The sequence below is a fragment of the Podarcis tiliguerta genome, assembly GCF_965153285.1.
Source record: "Podarcis tiliguerta genome assembly, chromosome: 3".
In the NCBI taxonomy this organism is placed as follows: Eukaryota; Metazoa; Chordata; class Lepidosauria; order Squamata; family Lacertidae; genus Podarcis; species Podarcis tiliguerta.
The window spans coordinates 86498463-86517158 of NC_139536.1; the positions used below are offsets into that span (position 1 = coordinate 86498463).

The 18696-nt window shown below is 41.5% G+C and overlaps 1 protein-coding gene across 28 annotated transcripts in view; it reads left to right on the forward strand.

Annotated features, from left to right (window-relative positions):
* Positions 1-18696, forward strand: part of DST (dystonin) — a 315621-nt gene that overhangs the window by 22623 nt on the left and 274302 nt on the right. For 27 of the 28 annotated variants that reach the window (XM_083431241.1, XM_083431260.1, XM_083431249.1 and 24 more), the window contains one exon: positions 12064-12252. In XM_083431241.1, the coding sequence (XP_083287367.1) occupies positions 12064-12252 (189 nt within the window). Of the gene's footprint in view, positions 1-11368; positions 11470-12063; positions 12253-18696 lie in introns of those variants that run through there. The other variant, XM_083431245.1, reaches the window with a different exon arrangement.

Here is an 18696-nt window from a genome sequence, read left to right on the forward strand (position 1 = left end):
CCCCTCAGCTATGTGAGTGTGCCATTGATGGGATGCCCACTGACAACAGGCATCAGGGCCCCCAAAATGGGGAATTCTGGAGGCGAGGAGGGGCTGAACAGGTCTGGTCCTATTGCTGTCAAGCAACAGCATCAGTCCTGATCACGCCCCCACCAAACCTCTGCTATTACTGCCTGGCCCTACCACTCTGCAAAGGCTCGCTGGCTGAATCTGGATTGAGTCCCAAGTGTTATTTTTCCAAAAATATTTTTTGTACCTCTGTAAACTTTGTGGTTCTCCCAAAGCCTGTTGATGCCTTCTTCTTGTGCATTGATAATGCCATTTTGAAGAACTGATTTCACTGTGGATGTATAGTATGATGGTGGTGGTGGTGATATTATCATCATTGGTGAGAACCACCATAATTTCTATGATCTTATGTTGCATGTCTTTCCCCAAGGAGAAGTCAGAACCAGATCCCCTACCTTTGGCTTGGAGGGAAAACAGTTTCCCTGCAGGCTTGAGCCACAGCACCTCCCCTTTTAGAAATTAGGAATTGGGTGTGAATTCATGTAACATACACTTGAAAAGGATTATAAGGAAGTTGTGTTATAAATTAAGTATTAGTATTCTTAAAGTGACTGCCCTACAAATATATATTACCTATTTGAATTGCTTTAATCTACTACTTTGGAAGTTACTTGATTATATCCATAGTGAAAAACTCTTCTGGAGCCGCTATCCTCTTTGGGAACCAAATTAACTTCTGAAGTGTGATCCTAGTTCATAGGTCACTAGACAGCCATTAATCTCTCAGTGAACATGTGGGGTGATGACGTGCGAAAAACAGGCTTTTTACCAAACTCAGATCAAGCCATAGATGATCTGATCCTACATCCCGTGCAAAATTGCCAATACATTTCAACTGGATTTATTATTCAAAGGGAAAGAAGTGTTAGTGTTGTAGCCTAAAACATTTTGTACCATATAGCAGTGCCCAAGATGAGTTATTCGTGGCAATTGACCTGGTTCAGCTGTCACTTAAGGGCTTTTTGATTTAGCAGAATTGCTAGTGACAGGATTTTGCTCCCTGCGTAATGGAACCAAATTTGTATTTGTTATTATCCTAGTTGCAGGGAGATGACTGCGCATATTTAGTTTTATCCTGAAGAAATTCATTTGGGTAGCATTTGCTTTTCACAGACTTTACATCTGCTGCTTAGCCTGCTGAGAAGTTACTGTCACTACAGGAGATGACATTTATGTATTCAGTTGTCATGTAGATAAGATGCTTATGCATGTCTGGTGCAAAAAATAGGTCACCCAGGGAAGCAAACGGAAATAAAAAAAATCCTATTGGTAATGTTGATAACAGAAAACTCCAACTGCTGAATGTTTAGCTCAGTATAGTCTTCCCCACAGCCTCGTCATTTTTGACAAACATTTCCTTCTTGCCTCGTACAAAAAAGCCATCTTCCGTGTGTGACCCATTATCACAGTCAACCCACTTTCTGCTTAACAGGACAACCAGCTAAAAATATCATTCTTGTTGCCACTATAGAATGATAATGAATAGCCTTGAAAGTCTTCTGCTATAATTCAGTAGAAGAATCCCAGGGTTATTTATAAGCTGCTGAGTGTACGACTAACTCAGATGAAAAGGAAAATCAGAAAAGCCTCTAAGCTGAATTTATAGTTCTGTGTCTGATTTGGGGAAAGTGCATTCAAGGAGAGACACAGACAAATGCAAGCTTCTGTCTATTCAAAGGATTTATTTTTTTCAGTAGATGGAATCAATTGTATTTGGACACATTTCTGCCTTCGGGTGTTGGAAATGCATTCCATTAAGCATGGAAGGTTCAACGAACAAGGTCAAGGGGGGAAATGTTTTTGAATATGAAAATAAAAGGTTTCCCTGCAATAATTAGAATAAATCCTGCTGTAGGTAGGAATTAATGTGTAATGTAGAGAAGTACTGTACTCCAGTGCCACATAAAGTTTTATCTCTTATGATGGATATAATTTCAGCCAGTGATGCTGTGTAAATGGCTAGCAAGATACCAGGGTGGGGTGGTGGTGGGGAAATCAGTGAACTTGGAGATGTTTCTGGACTTTTAACACCCAGCCACTTTGACCAATGGTCAGGGGTGATGGAAGCTGTTGTCCAGCAGTATCTAGAGGTTCACAGGTTCCCCATCCTGACACATGGATTAACTTTAAAATACAAGAAATAATTGTTTTGTCAATTGCTCATTCACTTTAGCTCTTATGGTAGATGTGATTGGAAATGGCTAGCAAGGGAGAGAGTGAGAGAGATAGTTAGAAACAAATAAAAAGAGAGATGGAAATAGTAATGGACTGATAGATAGAAATGTATATAAATATATATGAGATAGAGAACTAGATAGATATAGAGAAAGTGTGTTCCTTACATTACAAAAACTTTTCACTAGGAACTTATCCTGCATTGAAGACCCGTCAGACCATCTGATAAGCAGTTGGGGGGAACATGCACAAAATTGCGTAGAGAATGGTGCTTCTTTCTCCCAATTGAAGCAAAATTGGGGGGGGGGGTACCTTTTATAGCTCTGCAGGCTTATATGCAATGATGATATAGGCTTAGTGTATCTTTTGTGAACAAAGATTGCCTGCCTCTGCAGATAGGGGAGTTCACTTTTTGTGCAGATGGCGTAATCCAGAAACTTGACACAAATGTTTTAAGGATCTGTGAACTGAAGGGGAGTAATGACTCGAATGCTAACTGAACACCTTCTATGCTACAGGAACTGCCTAAAACTAACACAACAGACAGATACAACCCCCCCCCCCCCGCAAATTGTGCCTCTGTCTTGGTTTATCACTCCAGCACAGTCTCTATTTACACACAGCAGTTACCTTCACAACTGCTGGCCCCCCTTGGCAATGATTGAGCAGGGGACAGAAAAGAAATTCAAACAGATGATTGTTGGAGATCTGGTATAGTAGAGTGAGCAAGGCTGCAATCCTATATCTCCCCCCACCCCAAATATTATCCCCTCAACAACTCTGTGAGGTAAAGTAGAGAGTTAGGTCCTGACTGAAGGTCATCCAGTGGGCTTCCTGGATAAGAAGGAATTGGAATTTGGGTCTTCTTAATCCTAATCTGAAGGGACGTGGGTGGCACTGTGAGTTAAACCACAGAGCATAGTACTTGCCGATCAGAAGGTCGGCGATTCGAATCCCTGCGACGGGGTGAGCTCCCGTTGCTTGGTCCCTGCTCCTGCCAACCTAGCAGTTCGAAAGCACGTCAGAGTGCAAGTAGATAAATAGGTACCGCTCCGGCGGGAAGGTTAACAGCGTTTCCGTGTGCTGCTCTGGTTCACCAGAAGCGGCTTAGTCATGCTGGCCACATGACCTGGAAGCTGAACACCGGCTCCCTCGGCCAATAAAGCGAGATGAGCACCGCAACCCCAGAGTCGGCCACGACTGGACCTAATGGTCAGGGGTCCCTTTACCTTTACCTTTACTGCCTTAACGTGAGTAAACTTACTTTTTGTTGACTATGAATAGGATTGTGGTGTTTTTATTCTTTTAAGAGGGATTCAAGGGAATTTACCAGGAACGCACAACTCAGTCTGAGGCAGATTGAACTGCATAATAGTAAGAGGTTCTAGCGAGCCTGCAACCAGCTTTCTACTGTGTGTGAGAAGGGGAATGTAACTCTGCTACATAAGGAACTTGCTAGCGCAAGTTAGGTAGGATATTAATAAACAATATATCCTCTCCTGCCACCCTGAACATTCCCACATAAAGGGGTGTGCCTATCTCATAAACTCTCTCTCTCACACACACACATACATACAGGAGACATGCACAAACCTCTCTGTGCACTATAGTGCTATGTTTTAAGTTTATTTTTCTCCCTTTTTTGCCGCCATTGCATAAATCAGTGCAGCTGGGTGGGGGGAGAACAGTCTTGCTAAGGGTCCTGACTAGGCTGCCTCTGCCATATAGCAATCTTAATGTTCTTCCAGGAGCAACCAATGCCAACTTCAAGAGAAAGGGAAAGCAAAGATTCAGCATTTCATAACGAAAGATGGTTGAGGTTCAGATATAACCCGCTAGGGGATATACGCTCTTCCAGCGCCCATTAGCCAAGGCCAAAGCATCAGTGACATAATGCATTAATTGAACTATGATTCAACATTGTTTCCCCATTAGTGCTCTGCTCTCAGTGGATTTCACTGTGAGGATGTCAGGGTCACAAGGTCTGATGAGAAAACCATTTTGAAGGAGGTATACTGCTTCCCAGCACTGTACTATATTGTAGCTGTCTGAATGAACAGGATATCAACAATCAATGCAGCACCTAAAGAAGATTAACACTATTGGGTATTAGTTCTGTTTTGTAGATTGGTTTTCCTTTGACTCGGCATGCAACAATGCATCATAAATACGGCTATGGCTATGGGTCCCCCCCAATAATAGAATAGTGCCATGTCTCAGGAGAACAGTGTTCTATTAGTAAAAGAGTACTAGATTATTATTAGTAAAGGTAAAGGGACCCCTGACCATTAGGTCCAGTTGTGGCCGACTCTAGGGTTGCGGCGCTCATCTCGCTTTATTGGCCAAGGGAGCTGGCGTACAGTTTCCGGGTTATGTGGCCAGCATGACTAAACCGCTTCTGGCGAACCAGAGCAGCACACGGAAACGCCGTTTACCTTCCCGCTGAAGCGGTACCTATTTTCGAACTGCTAGGTGGGCAGGAGCTGGGACAGAGCAACGGGAGCTCACCCCGTTGTGGGGATTCGAACCGCCAACCTTCTGATCGGCAAGTCCTAGGCTCTGTGGTTTAACCCACAGCACCACCCCGTTAAGGCAGTACGCAGTATCAGTCCTGAAGGCAGGCTTAAAGACTTAAAGTTGCAAATAGCAACATGTGGATTTACCCCATGTGGGGGGCAATCCCTGTGTTGCTGTTGACTGCAAGCCAACAGAGCAGTCCTAGCTGGAAGCAGATGAAAGGAGAAGGGGGGGGGAGTGCTGCGTGACCCGTCCTTTCGTTACCTGGACAGGTAAAGTCATGCCCACCTCTGGTCACATGCAAGGGGAAGGATGCTCCTGGCCAGGAGGAACAGGAGGTTTCGACTGGCTGAAGTTGGACCAAACATTCCCTTGAATGTCCACTCTAGCATTACAAGGAATGTTGTACTTGTCTGCTACCTGTGGATCACATCCCACACTTTATAGCCGCAGTTACCACTGGCATGAGGTCCCAGGAGGATGTGGTCCTCGGACTTTGGTTCACTACTTCTGCCGTATGATGTTGCATTAAGCAGTCTGCATCAGGGAGGAGGAGGTTTTTCATACAGAGCAGTGGTGGGAAACCTTTGGCCCTCCAGATGTTGCACAATTCCCATCATCCCAACCACTGGCCATTCAACAACATCTGGAGAGCCAAAGCCAGTCACAGAGTGAGCATACAGTCTGTTCTAGCACCTCAAGACTCTACTGTCCCCATTCTTATCTCATTTGGCTATAAGTGGAAGCAGAGGCTTAATTAAAATGGATTGGGAATGCCAGTTATATTTGCTGAATTTAGTATAGGGCAGGGTTAGGATGTGATTAACTGTGGAACCAAAGGGCTAACCTTTGTGCAGGAGGAGCTAATCCCCTTGCAACAGCACTGTGCTGGGAGAACCTGCTGTTGCCACATTCTCCTATTACAGCTATTAAAGTCACAGAATCCCCAGCCTGAGGAAGGTTGAGCTATGGAACTCCTTGCCACAAGGAAAACACTGTAGCACAGAATTTAGCAACTAGAGATGGGTTGGAGGTCAGCAGAAAACGTTATCAGGAATTTCCAAGTAATTATGCCAAACTCTGCCTCCATCTGCCACCATTTTGTGACTAGAAGGCCTCAGTCACTTTTAGCTGTCTCAAATTTTTAGTGCTTCCTGCACTCCTTTGCAGGTATATTCTCCAGTAATGTATGTATACTCAGTAGTGAAAACTTTGTTAATGAATTTTTAAAAGTGTTAATCAGACATTAATATTACAAATCCTCAAAATGGGAGACAGCCACAATCCTTGCTTAAACAGCCACTCAGACAACCTTAACTTTGGCCTATAATACGAGCTATAAAAAAAGGTAACTTCAGATATTATCAAGGTTGTCAAAAGCATGTTTTAGATGTAATCTAACTTAATTTTGTAGAAAAGTTGTCTTTTTATTAAAGTGTTATGTCTGATAGTTTTAGGATTAGCCAAACTTTGCATTTATGGAAAAAATGAAGCATTGTTATTTTGCTGTCCATAAAGTTTGGGCTTTGGTTCTTTAATTATTTTAATAGAAATTCTGTAATAATTCAGATAGTCTTTTAGTAGTCAGTAAATGAAGGCCCGTGCAATTTGTGTACTATATATAAATATGCATAGGCATTTTCAATAACTTTTTTAAAAAGAAACAACGAACTATTGTGTCTTCCAAAATTGTGTTCAAAGCAATAGAAAAATTGTTGCAATGCTTAGATCCATATGCAACTTTTAGCTGCTAGACTGGGTAATCTGAGGTAGAGTTGAAAAATAAAAATATTATGTTAGAGGAATAGGCTATACAATAACTGGTAACTTGCTAGTATTTTTTATTTTGCTTATTTTGGAAGAATTAGAATAATATATTGGGAAAGAAAAACGTGTGCATGGGAGAAACAAAAGACATAGTGCCTTTTCTCTGTCTGTGGCTCAGAAATAATTCATGTGGAGAATACCAGTTTTAGAGATTATGAAGTTAGTCATTGCCCCCCCCCTTGCTGCCTCTTGAAAAAGAGGCACTGAAAAAAGATTTCCTTTTCCTTTGATTCACTCACAGTGTGGGGACTTGGGACTAGGTTTACTTGCAAGTGGTATTGTTTGTGCAAACAATGCACTTCGCTTACCTTATCTACATGACAGAATTTCCTCGGGGAACCTGTGGAGATATACAGTGGTACCTCGGGTTACATATGCTTCAGGTTACATACGCTTCAGGTTACAGACTCCGCTAACCCAGAAATAGTGCTTCAGGTTAAGAACTTTGCTTCAGGATAAGAACAGAAATTGTGCTCTGGCGGCGCGGCAGCAGCGAGAAGCCCCATTAGCTAAAGTGGTGCTTCAGGTTAAGAACAGTTTCAGGTTAAGAATGGACCTCCGGAACGAATTAAGTACTTAACCTGAGGTACCACTGTAGTTCTCTGATAGGCGAGCTATAAATTTCTAACAAATTATTTTCACCACCCTCACTAAACCACAATTACCAGGATTATTTGGCAGACGCCATGACAGGTAAACTAGTATAAAACTAATAGGTGTTTATTATACTGTAATGTAATCATACATTACATTATAATTTTTTGCTAGTTCATATATTTAAAATCTTCTCAGCTGTAGTTTCTATCCATTGGACTCTTCCCATATAAAGCTGTAAGAGGTTTGCTTACTTCTGGATATGTGTGATTGCTGAGTTTCTAGTTTCCATTAGGCAGATGCTGCGCCTAATACAGTACTCCTTTTGGTTGATGGTGGTCCTAATGGAGACAAAACATCACCATTCCTGCAGAAGAGAGAGGTATCAGCAGGTTTGGGGAGCCCCAAGGTTTGTAGAAGTAAAAAAAAGAAAAAAGTTTAGAAATAAGAGCTGGGCATAATGTCATTTATGTATGTATTCAATACGTGCCCCCCTTTAAAAAAAATCCCTGGGTACACATCCTAGTGAAATGTGCTGTCCACACCAGCATACCTCTGTTTCTGACTAGAATGACTAGCAGCCATGTGGGGGAACAAATTGGCTGTACCAAAACCTCGTTTTTGTTTTCAAAATGCAGGGATATCCTGGAGTAGAGTAACATGACTCGGCATGCTTTAGAAAAACCAAAAGGGTAGCATCAGAACTCTTCATGTTGAAAAACCATAACAAAGTAAGGCAGCTTTGGGTTGGAAGTAGACCATTTAAACTAAACTATATTAGCAGGCATTCTGCAGAATTATTCGGACCCTGTATTGACTTTAAATATAACGTTTACCACCTAGGCTTATACCTTGCCAAAGCCAGTGACTGAATTAATGCATGATCCTCAAATTTTAATTATTCTGTGTTAAGGTAACATTAATTCAGTTCAAAGAGGCTGGGATTCTTTCAGACAGTGAAATCAAGCTCCACTTCCTAAAACTTGAGGCAGTATAGATATGCACTGTAGTTTTTGAAAATCAAAACTTAGAGAAATTAGTAATCATTTCCAGTCTTGCAGCCAGCCCATAAAATCTCTAGTTGCAGCCTAATTTGATTAGAAGCAACCCTCACGATATTTCTAAAATGCAGAAAAGGTTGTGTTGGAAAAGATACTGGCTTTAGAGTTAAGATGGAAACACACTGGCATCTGGCACTATGATAATCTCATACTCAAATTCTCAAGGATAGAATGTGTATTTTCTTGAACTGAGCCAGAAACTAAGATCAGTTTTGTTTCCATATAAATAGCAGGTGGAAACATGAGTGTAGGGGGGCAGCTCCCCGAAATAGGTAAAAATAAATACAAATCAATACAAATCTGAGGTTCTGCCCCCAAAAAACAAAAGCCTGCACCCTAACAAAAATCGTGGCTACGCCCATGGATGGAAATGTTAGAAATTTAGCTTTATACTGATGTTAGTTTGGGCCTTGGTTATAGATGTTGCTTTTAATATGTAAATAGGTATTTTAAAAATAGAAGCATAAAGATTGGTGTCCCTATTTTACACTCTTGCAGTACAATCCTATACATGATTACTCAGAAATAAGTCCCATTGTGCTCAGCGATACTTACTGCTGGATAAGGATGCCTAGGATTGATACCTTAGGTTCATGGTAGGGGCTTTCATGAGCCCAGTGTGATTCTTTTTCTTGGAACAGCTGGTCCTTGTTCCACATGGCAAGTACTTTGGTACCTGGTCTCAGGTTCAAAGCAGTTTGCTATGTAGCATGGGAGCAAGGTAGCTGAGCTGCTATTCAAAGGTTCAAAGAGTTAGTTTAATTGGATCCTGTCATAATTTTATGTGAATTTTTGGTACATTGCAGCAGAATGCAAACACAGCATTTTACAGATATAGAATTTGCTTCCAGGAAAATTTCTCTTTTGTGGGTACTTGCATAGCTTCATGTTCTGCATTTTATTCAGTTGAATCAAGCATCACGTATCTCTTGCTATTTCAGGCTGTGGTTTAAGTAGTTTGTGTTGTGCAAGAGAAAATCCCTTACAGGAGGTCAGAGCTTCCTTTTGATGTTTCCTAGTGCCAAAGAGGCGAATTTTTGCTCAGCTCAAAAAGCAACTTGTCCTTTCAGTAGTTGGAGTACTAAAAACATGTTTTTCAAAAAGCTCTTTTTGTGCAGATCGGTCTCCTATGCATGTATATATGACTTAAGGGTGTTTCAAGACATCTGCTTTTCCCAGCTACAGTAGTGCTTTTGTAGGTAACTGACATTCTGATATGCAAGTATTGACATGCTGGATGACAGCTGTGCCAACCCCTGGGTGGATTACTGCTAGTCAAAAAGTTACTAGCTGGATCAGCACCCATGTCAGGGGACAGCAACCATTGTATTAAAACTCCTCTGTGTGGTTTTTCCCGTTTTGCTTCCGGGTTTGTGGCTACTGCTGTGGGGAGATCTGACATATGATACCTCAAGGCTACCCCCTACAGATTGGTGTACCACCTATGCTACACTGATTACAGGCACTAATTGTGGATAATTATGTACAGGCATGTCTGCGTAAATTAATAGTTTTGCAGCACAGGTTGATACAGAAATAAGCTCCACAGAGGTTAAGGCAACCTTCTGCCAGGCAAGTGTGTTTAGGACTGCAGCCATAATTCTGCATATCTTAAAAATTTACTATTTAGGGTTTTGCAGTACAAGCTGCAACTGGCGAGAAAAGTACCCTATGTTGTTGAGTACATGGCACATATTGCTGTTCTACTTGCCTATAACAAGCCCTAACCATCCTTGCTGCTGTAAATCATCATCATAATGTGATGGTTTTAGAGACACAATGCCAGTGTAATTGTTCTTAGGATATGACAGCTCTTTGCCCTCTTCAGTTATATACATGCACACCCAAATCATCTTGCATTAAAAAAATATTGTTATTATTTATTGCACTTATTAGTTGCTTTAAAAAAAGAAGTAACTCAAAGTGATTTACAAAATAGTACAAATATTAGAACCAGTATAAAGCTAAAACAAAATAAAAACATGAAAAACAGGCAGATCTATCACATCCTACCCACAGAAAGAGGCCACAGATACCTAAAATTCTCCAAATGAGGGGCCAAGGCCCTGGGCAAAAAGAAATGTCCTTGCCTGGTGTCCACAAGTAGATAGTGAAGGTACCAGGCATGCTTCTCTGGGGACAGCATTCTATATGTGGGTTGCTACCACTTAAAAGGTTTTTTCTCATGTCGCCACCCTTAGGACCTCCCTCAGAGGGGATATACAGAGAAGGGCCTCAGATACTGAATTCATCAAGAGTGTTGGCATATTAGCTTTGATGGCGGCTGCTGTCCTAACTCAGCAGCTGCTAGACAACATTGAGTAGCCTGCTGTACAAGCGTTTGGCTCCTGTGTTTTTCTGATGCAATTACAGGGCATTTCTATGTCTGCATCATCTCAAACCTATTGCTGAAGCCATTGTTTTCCATTCAGGCAGAAAATTCACTACACAAATGAGTCAGGGCATAAACATTTAGGATCCAATATCCTGTACCGAGTTTGCTGGGAGTAAACCCCATTAAACTGAATGGGACTTAGGTTTGTGTAAACATGTACAGGGTTGTCCTGTAAGTAGGCTAAAGTCAATTGCATTATGCTGTTAGCTTGCTTCATCCTCATGTGTACTACTCACTTGAAACCAGGACCTTATTCCTCGTAGCACATCATAATCCTATCCAATTGTGAAGTCATAAGTAGAAGATTATGACTTTGAGTGAAGAGCAAGAGTCAGCATTAGAAGCAGATGAAGTCTTAAAGCTACAACGATCTTACCCGTTGTCATATATTTTTTGTCCACTAAGAAATGGGAAGTCCATACCTGTATAATTTTCTGTGTTACAGTATTTAAGCACAATACTTTGCCAATTATTTTCTGAGGGACATCCATTCATTTTTTAAAATGAAAATAGTAAATTGTTAGCCTGGAAACTTGGAGGCTAAATTATTCCTTAAAGATACATCCACACACTTAAATCCCTCTTTGGCACGTATCTCTAAGCACTTTGAGAGCTGCTTAACTTCTTACAGATGCTCTGTCTGATGTTCTATCTCAGGGGTAGGGAACCTCAGGTCCAAATGCCAAATATGGCCATCTATCCCCTCTAGCCCTTCTTTGCACCCTGAGTGAGTGTTTCTGCCTGGCTGGAATAATGCCTTTTGCTTGTCTGGATGTAGAATATAGAGGGGTGTCTGAGTATACTCAGGCTCAACTACTCAGTAGTGACAAGGTATAATTTATATTTGTTGCTGTGCCCATTTTTGCCTACCTACGGCATGTGGCTTTGGAAGGTTGTCTAGAAAGGAATGTTTCCCTTTACTTTTCTTTCCCATTAGGAATTTCCTTACTAACATTCATCCGAGTGAAATGATGCTTAAAAATAAATCAATTACAGTCCTACCTTGGTTGTCAAACGCCTTGGTACTTGTCTGTTTTGGCTCCTGAATGCCGCAAAGTGTTCCAGTTAGCGAACGTTCTTTGGAAGCCGAAAGCCCGATGCGGCTTCCATGGCTTCCAATTGAGTGCAGGAAGCTCCTGCAGCCAGTCGGAAGCCGTGCCTTGGTTTTCAGACGTTTTTGGAAGTCAGGTGGACTTCCGGAAAGGATTCTGTTTGACAACCAAAGTACGACTGTACAGGGAAAGAAACAGCATGAAAAGGGGGAAATGAAGGGTTTAATGAGAATACTTGTCAGTAATTTGCCAATATTTAAAATGCTGATAGAACCAATAGTTCTACCTTGTATAAATAATATTTCTGTGACTTCGAAGAGCGAAAGAAGCACCACACACCTTATTAACATACTTTTCGTGTTTTTTCCGACAGGGTTTTAGACCAAGTCCCCGCCACATTAGAAGACGTGTCGTGCCTCGCCTTGAAGAAACGCAGCCCCTGGTAGAAGTGCATCAGCTGAGTGAGCAGGAAACATCGGTTAAGAAAAGGAAGATCAAGAAAAGCAGCAGAGTCCAGCCAGAATTCTACCATTCTGTTCAAGTCACACCAACTCGAAAGCCAGTAAGTTTTCTTTCTGTTCTCAGTGCAGTGATCTTCAAAATACATTGTGTAGACTGCAGTTAGCCTGGATCTGTCAGATTTAGGCAGTGCGGGAATAAGAAGCCCTAAACCTGATAGCATCTCAGGTCGGATCCTCTCCCCACTAACATGCAGTCTTGGAACCCTACAGCTAAGTCCCTGTGGCAGCAGAGTAGGTCAATGAAAAAGGGGATGCATCAGTGAGGTGCTTTCCAGGATAAACAGGTGCCCCCAGTCCCCTGTATAAAAGCCAGGCTGCCAATATGTGCATGTACGGACATAGGAAGCTGCCTTGTATTGAGTCAGACGGTCAGTCCACCTAGCTCTACACTTGCTGAGGGAAGGCAAACCAAAAAAGAGGAGTCATTTTTCAAGAATGATAAAACTGAAAATAAAACAAAGAGGTCTGGGGTTTTTTTTAGCTTAGCTCTAGACATTACACTGCACTGGATTAGCAGTTTAGTTTCATTTTCAAATTGAGATTATCAATTCAAAATAAAAAAAGATAAACTCTCGAGAAAGAAAGGATGTTTTTATGAAGGCTTGTAAAGAGCCACTCACCTCCTTACCTGCTGTGAATAGGATCTGCTAGACTAGTTAAGTCTCCTGTTCCCCACAGTGGCAAGCCAGCTAGATGCTCTATTTTGTTTCTTATCCATTTTTCAATATCCCTTTAAAAAATTCTGTTCTCATCCCACTGGCCTCTGCTGGGGATAAAGAAACCCTGACCTTGCGTGGAAAGAACTATTGATTAGCTACCCCTGATTGCCAGCACAAGGAGCAAAGTAAACTGAGATGTCGAATGAAGGGTCTAACAATATGAAATCTGCGCAAATAGCTTTCATGCGCTATAGACAAGGGTCAGCTGAGTCACTCCAGTGCCGCACAGCTTGTGACTGAAGGGGCACAACAGTGAAATGAAACAGGCAGGTGGTAATCTTATTGTGTACGTCAGTGCTTTTTAGTCATCCTTCCTTGACACTTTACGTAAAACATGTTGTTAAGACCTGGTTTATGAGAGCAGGGTCCTTGGACGTTGTCAAATGCCTCAAATTATATTTTTGTGTGTGGGACTGCTGCGGCAACCACCAATTTTTCTTAATATCGTAAACTCCTTTAAGTTGCGCCAGAATCTTGCTTCCTAAATTCCATGTGTCAAAACCTCACTTCCCAAAGGCCACACATTGTGCATGTGGTATAAAAAATATATTAAAAAAAGCTTGAGACTCAGTCTGAATTTTCATTCCTTTTATTTTAATTTAGTACTCCTTTTTTTTGGGGGGGGGGGTAGTTTTTAAAAATGTAGGATTTAGAAACTCCTTTACTTTATAACACCTATATGGAAACCAACATCTAGCTAAATTTGCTGTTTTACAAGAACAAATCAGTTATCCCTTGTCTCCCCACCACACACCTATCCTTATAGCAACATTTATGTAGGTTGCAATCCAAACCCCTTTTGCACTAGGTTGTGGAGGGGGGAGTTGGACTGGGTGGCGATGTCCTTTCACCCAGCCCTCTCAGCCACTGCCAGCAAAGAGCTCTCCATTCTGTCTGCAGAATGTGTGTGCAGGTTGTGAAATATCTGCAGGTGGTAGTGCTCCTGTTGTGATCAGGCCATGATCTTCTGGTGGCTCCCAGAAGAGTTTAGATTTGATATCCCGCTTTATCACTACTCGAAGGAGTCTCAAAGCGGCTAACACTCTCCTTTCCCTTCCTCCCCCACAACAAACACTCTGTGAGGTGAGTGAGGCTGAGAGACTTCAGAGAAGTGTGACTAGCCCAAGGTCACCCAGCAGCTGCATGTGGAGGAGCGGGGAAGCGAACCCGGTTCACCAGGTTACAAGTCCACCGCTTTTAACCACTACACCACACACCAGACCACCAGTTGAAGACCAGTGGTGTAGGCAGTGCTGAGCCAGATTGACTGTTGGTCTGACTTTATATAAGGGAACTCCCTCTGTTCCTCCATGAGTAGCAGATACTTTCCAGTAGTGTAGGAACAAGAGAGTACAAAAATCAAATATCAGCTAAGCGCCTACTGTTATTATGATTCTTCATCACATACTCAACATGTCTTTGTCTCACAAACGCAAAAAGCTTGGAGCTCAGTCACAGATGTTTCCCTTTCCTGCATAACTCCTTGAAGTAATGGGTGGATAGTATAATATTCTATTATGTCACGTAAACTGTTTCTATCAAAACAGGAAGAGGAGCCCTTTATATTTAGTCACTATATACAGTAACCATGCGTATAAACGATTTTCCAGACAAAAATACTCTAGGGCCTAATTGTTGGAAATGTTCTTTCTCAGTGTTGAACTTTGAACTACTATTATTCAACAAATGGAAATGCTTTCAGGACTAATTTCATATTTTGTAACAATTTTTCGCCACAATTGTAAAAGTGGGGGGGGGGGGAATCAAGATTAAAGCAGTTTTCAGGAAAGTCTTTAGCATGTACTTTGGAGTATTGAGTAATGAAAATGATGTTACTAAAAAACAGTACATGATAAATACATTTTGCTTCCTGAAACATTCAATTATAGAACCCCACCTAATAAATATTTATTTTTAGGAGAATGGAGAATAACTGGGGAAACTCAATTTATTTGTTTCCCTCCTGTATTCACAATAAGAGGTTATGAGAAGGTTTGCTTCATATACTGTTAGGAAGACACTTTCAGATATCTCTCTCTTTCTTTATACTTGGAAATATCACTGATGTAGACATTAGATTACTTATTAACTTCTGAAAACCTGGCTGATCCCTGAACTTCTTTCTTTCTGAAAGCAAACTAGCTCAGCTTAGTAACAAAACAGGAAAACAAATAACAGTGATTCCACTGGAAATCAGTGCTTGTCATGCTACCTGGCTTTTGTCCTCTGGGTTTCTGGGGGTTTTCCTGTTGTTATTCTGTCTCTCACAGCTACAGTAAACCTACCATTACAATTATGGACTGGTCATTTCTTCGTCAGAGGGCAAACAGGCAAATTTAGCAGGGGATCAAATACCCCCCCACTGTAAGGGACATTCAGTGATAGTTATTAAAAATATAACATGAGAGATACTACACTTACTTCCTTAACTGGGGTGCTAACTCTTTTTAGATGAAGAATTATGGAATGAGCTGGACCAGCTATTCGCATAACGATCCAATAAATAAATATTCAATGAAAAGTATATTATGCAGACATGACTCTGGGCTTCTGTAGCTTAACAGCTGTTTTACTATAGTCTTTTATTTCTCTGTTCAGCTTTCTAGCCACCAGAGGATGTTGTTTGTACTAAGTAATAAATAGCTGAGGTCAGATATATCCAGTAGAGGGAAGTGGTACACCAGCTACTGCAATATACTATCAGTTCTGTTCATTCCTGGATTTCTTTAATCTTTTCATGTATTCCTCTTGTCTGAATGATTTATTGCTGAGTCTGAAAATAAGCCCCGTGGTGCCATGATCAAAGCTGTGATGCTATCTTTATTTTGCCTTGAAATGATGAAAATGTACAATATTATGATTAGGGAATGGAAATGAATATTTAAGATTAGTATAGGAAATAAGTGACATTTACAGCTGAGCCCTTAAAATCCTAAACCTAATACACAAACACACATACCCGTGTGCCAAAACTCAGCTGAAAATGCTTAATAAATTTGACAACGCAATAGAAAGGAATATGCAGAGGGGGAAAAGTACAAAAAGAAAACATCTACACAATGTCTACCAAGATGATAAGGTATTTTATTTTAACAATCCATATAATTAAAAAAAGGATAGTGGAACTGTATAACTGTATACAGTACAATAGTCTAAATAGTCTAAAAATACCAGGAATATTTATAAAAATACAAATTTGTTACTATCATTATTATAGCATTAATAGCTTCTAAAAATAGCAAGGATCTTCCCGTGCTGTGGTTTCTCCCACCATGTTTTCTATTTCATTTCAGAGGAAAAAGTTATTGGTAGAGGCTCTCCTGTTCGTTTTCAGGAACATCAAACTAAATCTATTAATGGGATTCTATGGAGCCATCTCAATATAACTTGCCTTTCCCCTCCCCTCCCTAGAGGTTGTTTGGCAGACAAATTCCTTTAACTTCCTTGCATTTGAGCAAGGAGAGGAAATTCCTAAGTCATCTAATTCCTATGCTACATTTTGAATACTGAAAGCCCATGGAAGATGGCCCAACAGTATCACAGAATAAAGCATAAATTCCATTTATTTCTTGTACGGCATTTAATTAGTACTAAGACTATTACTACGTCTGATTTATTTATTTATTTTAAATGTGGGAGACACACCTGTGGCCGTTAATATGTTGTTGGACCACATCTACTGTCATCTCTGACTTGACAATGCTAGCTGGGGCTGCTGGAGGGTCACTGGTTCCTCACTCAATATTACAAATTTCTACAGCCCATGATGCAGTCATAACATGATAAATGCAGCATACTAAATTTAAAGCAATAAAATCCCATAAAGCCACTGCTGAAACTAATTTAAAAAAAGGGAGAGTAACTTTGTTCATCAAAAGCCTGGCCAAGCAAAATTGTCATAAATTGACCTCTAATGTGTGGGTGTCAAACAAATATTTCTAGATTGCATGTTCTGTTTTGTGATTAGGGCGTGATCATGGAAAAGGCCTTAGCTCTAGTTTTCAGCCACCTAACATTTGAAAGCAGATCTTCTGAAGATAATAATAATTTTATTATTTATATCCCACCCATCTCTTTCCCCAGCCACTCTGGGCGGCTTCCAGTACCTTTAAAACATAATAAAACATCAAACATTAAAAACTACCCGATACAGGGCTGCCTTCAGATGTCTTCTAAAAGTTGTGTAGTTCTTTATCTCCATGACATCTGATGGGAGGGTATTCCACAGCGAGGGCACCACTGCCAAGAATGCCCTCTGCCTGGTTCCCTATAACTTCACTTCTTACAGTGACAAACCCTCCAAGTGTCCCTGTTTTCCAGGGACAACCCTGATTTAGAGGAGCTGTCCCTGTTTCTGATTTGATCCCAAAATGTCCTGCTTTTCCTTAGGATGTCCCTGTTTTCATTGGAGAATTGTTGGAGGGTATGGAGTTATTTGACTCCTGAGATGTCTGAAGGCAATCCTGTATATGGAAGGGTTGCTTTTTTAAAATGTTTAATGTTTTATGATGTTTATATATATATTTGTTGGAAGCTGCCCAGAGTGGCTGGAACAACCCAGTAAGATGTGTGGGGTATAAATAGCAAAATCATCATTATGGAATAGGATGTCCCTATTTTCATTAGAGAAATGTTGGAGGATATGCAGTAAGGGAACCACCAGAACACCAGAACACCTCAGTGTTCGGGCTGAACAGTGGGGGTGGAGACGCTCCTTCATGTGTACTGGGCTGAGGCCCTTTAGGGCTTTAAAGATCAGCACCAACATTTTGAATTGTTCTTGGAAATGTACTGGGAGCCAGTGAAGATCCTTTCGACAGGTGTTATATGGTCCCAGCGACCACTCTGTCACCAGTCTAGCTGCCTCATTCTGAATTAGTTGTAGTTTCCAAGTCACCTTCAAAGGTAGCCCCACAAAGAGCACATTGCATGAAGAGCAGTCCAAGCAGGAGATAACCAGAGCATGCACCACGCAGGTGAGACAGTCTGCAGGCAAGTATGGCCTCAGCTGGCGTACCAGATGGACCTGGTAGACTGCATCCTTGCACACAGAATTGACCTGTGCCTCCATGGACAGCTGTGAGTCCAAACTGACTCCCAGACTGCGCACCTGGTCCTTCAGGGGCACAGTTACACATTCAGGACCAGAGGGTCCCCCCACATGCTCACCCCGCCCCCAGTCCCCCTCAAAACAGTACTTCTGTCTCATCAGGATTAAACCTCAATCCATTAGTCACCAACCATCCTCCAACCGCCTCCAGGCACTCACACAGGACATTCACTGCCTTCACTGGTTCTGATTTAAATTAAAGGTAAAGGGACCCCTGACCATTAGGTCCAGTCGTGGCCGACTCTGGGGTTGCGGCGCTCATCTTGCTTTATTGGCCGAGGGAGCCGGCGTACAGCTTCTGGGTCATGTGGCCAGCATGACTAAGCCGCTTCTGGCGAACCAGAGCAGCACACGGAAACGCCATTTACCTTCCCGCCGGAGTGGTACCTATTTATCTACTTGCACTTTGTCGTGCTTTTGAACTGCTAGTTTGGCAGGAGCAGGGACTGAGCAACAGGAGCTCACTCCGTCGCGGGGATTCAAACCGCCGACCTTCTGATCGGCAAGTCCTAGGCTCTGTGGTTTAACCCACAGCGCCACCCGTGTCCCTTTAAATGAAAGGTAGAGCTAGGTATAATATGAGATAAGGTGAACCTGTATGGTAAATATTGTTTTAGCCCTTTTAATTGGCTTTACTGCACTGTATAATTTCTGTT